General features: G+C 42.7%; 1 protein-coding gene across 1 annotated transcript; it reads right to left on the reverse strand.

The window, feature by feature from the left end:
- Window positions 1–301: 301 nt before the first annotated feature.
- On the reverse strand, window positions 302–610 carry LOC149836089 (peptidoglycan-binding LysM domain-containing protein). Its single transcript, XM_090009702.1, has one exon. The coding sequence runs from the start codon at window positions 608–610 to the stop codon at window positions 302–304; it is 309 nt and encodes a 102-aa protein (XP_089865828.1).
- Between the last annotated feature and the right edge of the window lie 691 nt (window positions 611–1,301).

The following is a 1,301-nucleotide window of genomic DNA, read 5'->3' on the forward strand; positions in this document are numbered from 1 at the left end:
CATAACAGAAACAGAGATGCAATATTCGCAAAGACAATCTTACATGCTAATGAAGAAGGTAGGAGAAACCATAACAGAAACAGAGATGCAATATTCACAAAGACCATCTTAGAAGCTATACTTTTTTATGGAAATCTTGCAAACTACACAAGGAGTCGATCTTTACATGTATTCTTCTTTTCCTTTTCCTTTTTCTATCTCTTCTTTTTCTGCTATCACAAATTCTATGCGTCCCATAACAGTAGATTGACACAAAAGCTAAAAGAGAGAGAGAGAGAGAGATTCCATTCAAAGGACGCATTTACTTATCGATAGAAGGAGAGAGCCTGATAACGAGACCAGGGAAAACATCATCAGGGTCGTGGATGTGGGGATTCCTCTCAATAATATAAGGGTCACCACACTTGTCGCTGATCGTATGAAGCGTCTCCCCTTCCTCAACTACGTATATCTCATCGCAGGGCCGCCGGGGAATCGCCACCGCTCCGGCAGCGCTCGGCCGCACCTGAGTGAACAAACCCACCAAGATGAGCGCCACCAACACCACAGCGCAGTACCATGACACTGCGTCCACTGCCGCTGCTCGACTCGGTGTCTGAGACTTCGCCATGACTACTACCAATACCACCACAGTTTAGAGAAGAGTGGTAAGGAGGGATATGTGAACCCAAGCAGGCGTTACATCTACTTAAATAGAGGGGAGATGGGGGTAGGCTCCAAGGGATAAAATATCCCATTCCTATAAACTTTTCTCAAATTACTGTGGTGATATAGTCGTATAACTACTAACTTAGTGGCCGATGGCCTTGCACACTTGGCTAGGTTGATCTGCATAAGGCTTCCAAGTTGAAGGAGGTTAAGAGTTTGATTTCAGAAGCATGTAACTTTTTGGGCAAGGCTAAAGCCAAATGGGAAGCTGTCTTTATTCTTTAGTGGGCACAGAGGGTGTACTCTTTAAGAGTTTTACACTACTGCAGACCATGACTCAAATTTATGGTCAATAGAACATTTCTTGGCCTATAATGAGAGAGGGCAGATGGGTCAGGTGCAATGACATTGCACACTTTGAGTGCGCTGCTTCACCTGACCACCCTCTATCGCGTGATTTCTTTTTGATAAAAAAAATAATGATTTAGTAGGTTGGTGATTGTTTTTTTTTTGTCACTTGTGTAAAGGCAAATGCTTTTTATCCTCCTACTTTTGTTGCCATAAAAAGTTTTTATTGAAATAAATTGGCATAGTTAATTTTGTTGTGGACGACTTTGACTTCCCACTCTTCTTGTCCTGCTCAGAGAGAGAGA

Source organism: Nuphar pumila, chromosome 6 (genome assembly GCF_984573655.1).
Source record: "Nuphar pumila chromosome 6, dmNupPumi1.hap1.1, whole genome shotgun sequence".
In the NCBI taxonomy this organism is placed as follows: domain Eukaryota; kingdom Viridiplantae; phylum Streptophyta; class Magnoliopsida; order Nymphaeales; family Nymphaeaceae; genus Nuphar; species Nuphar pumila.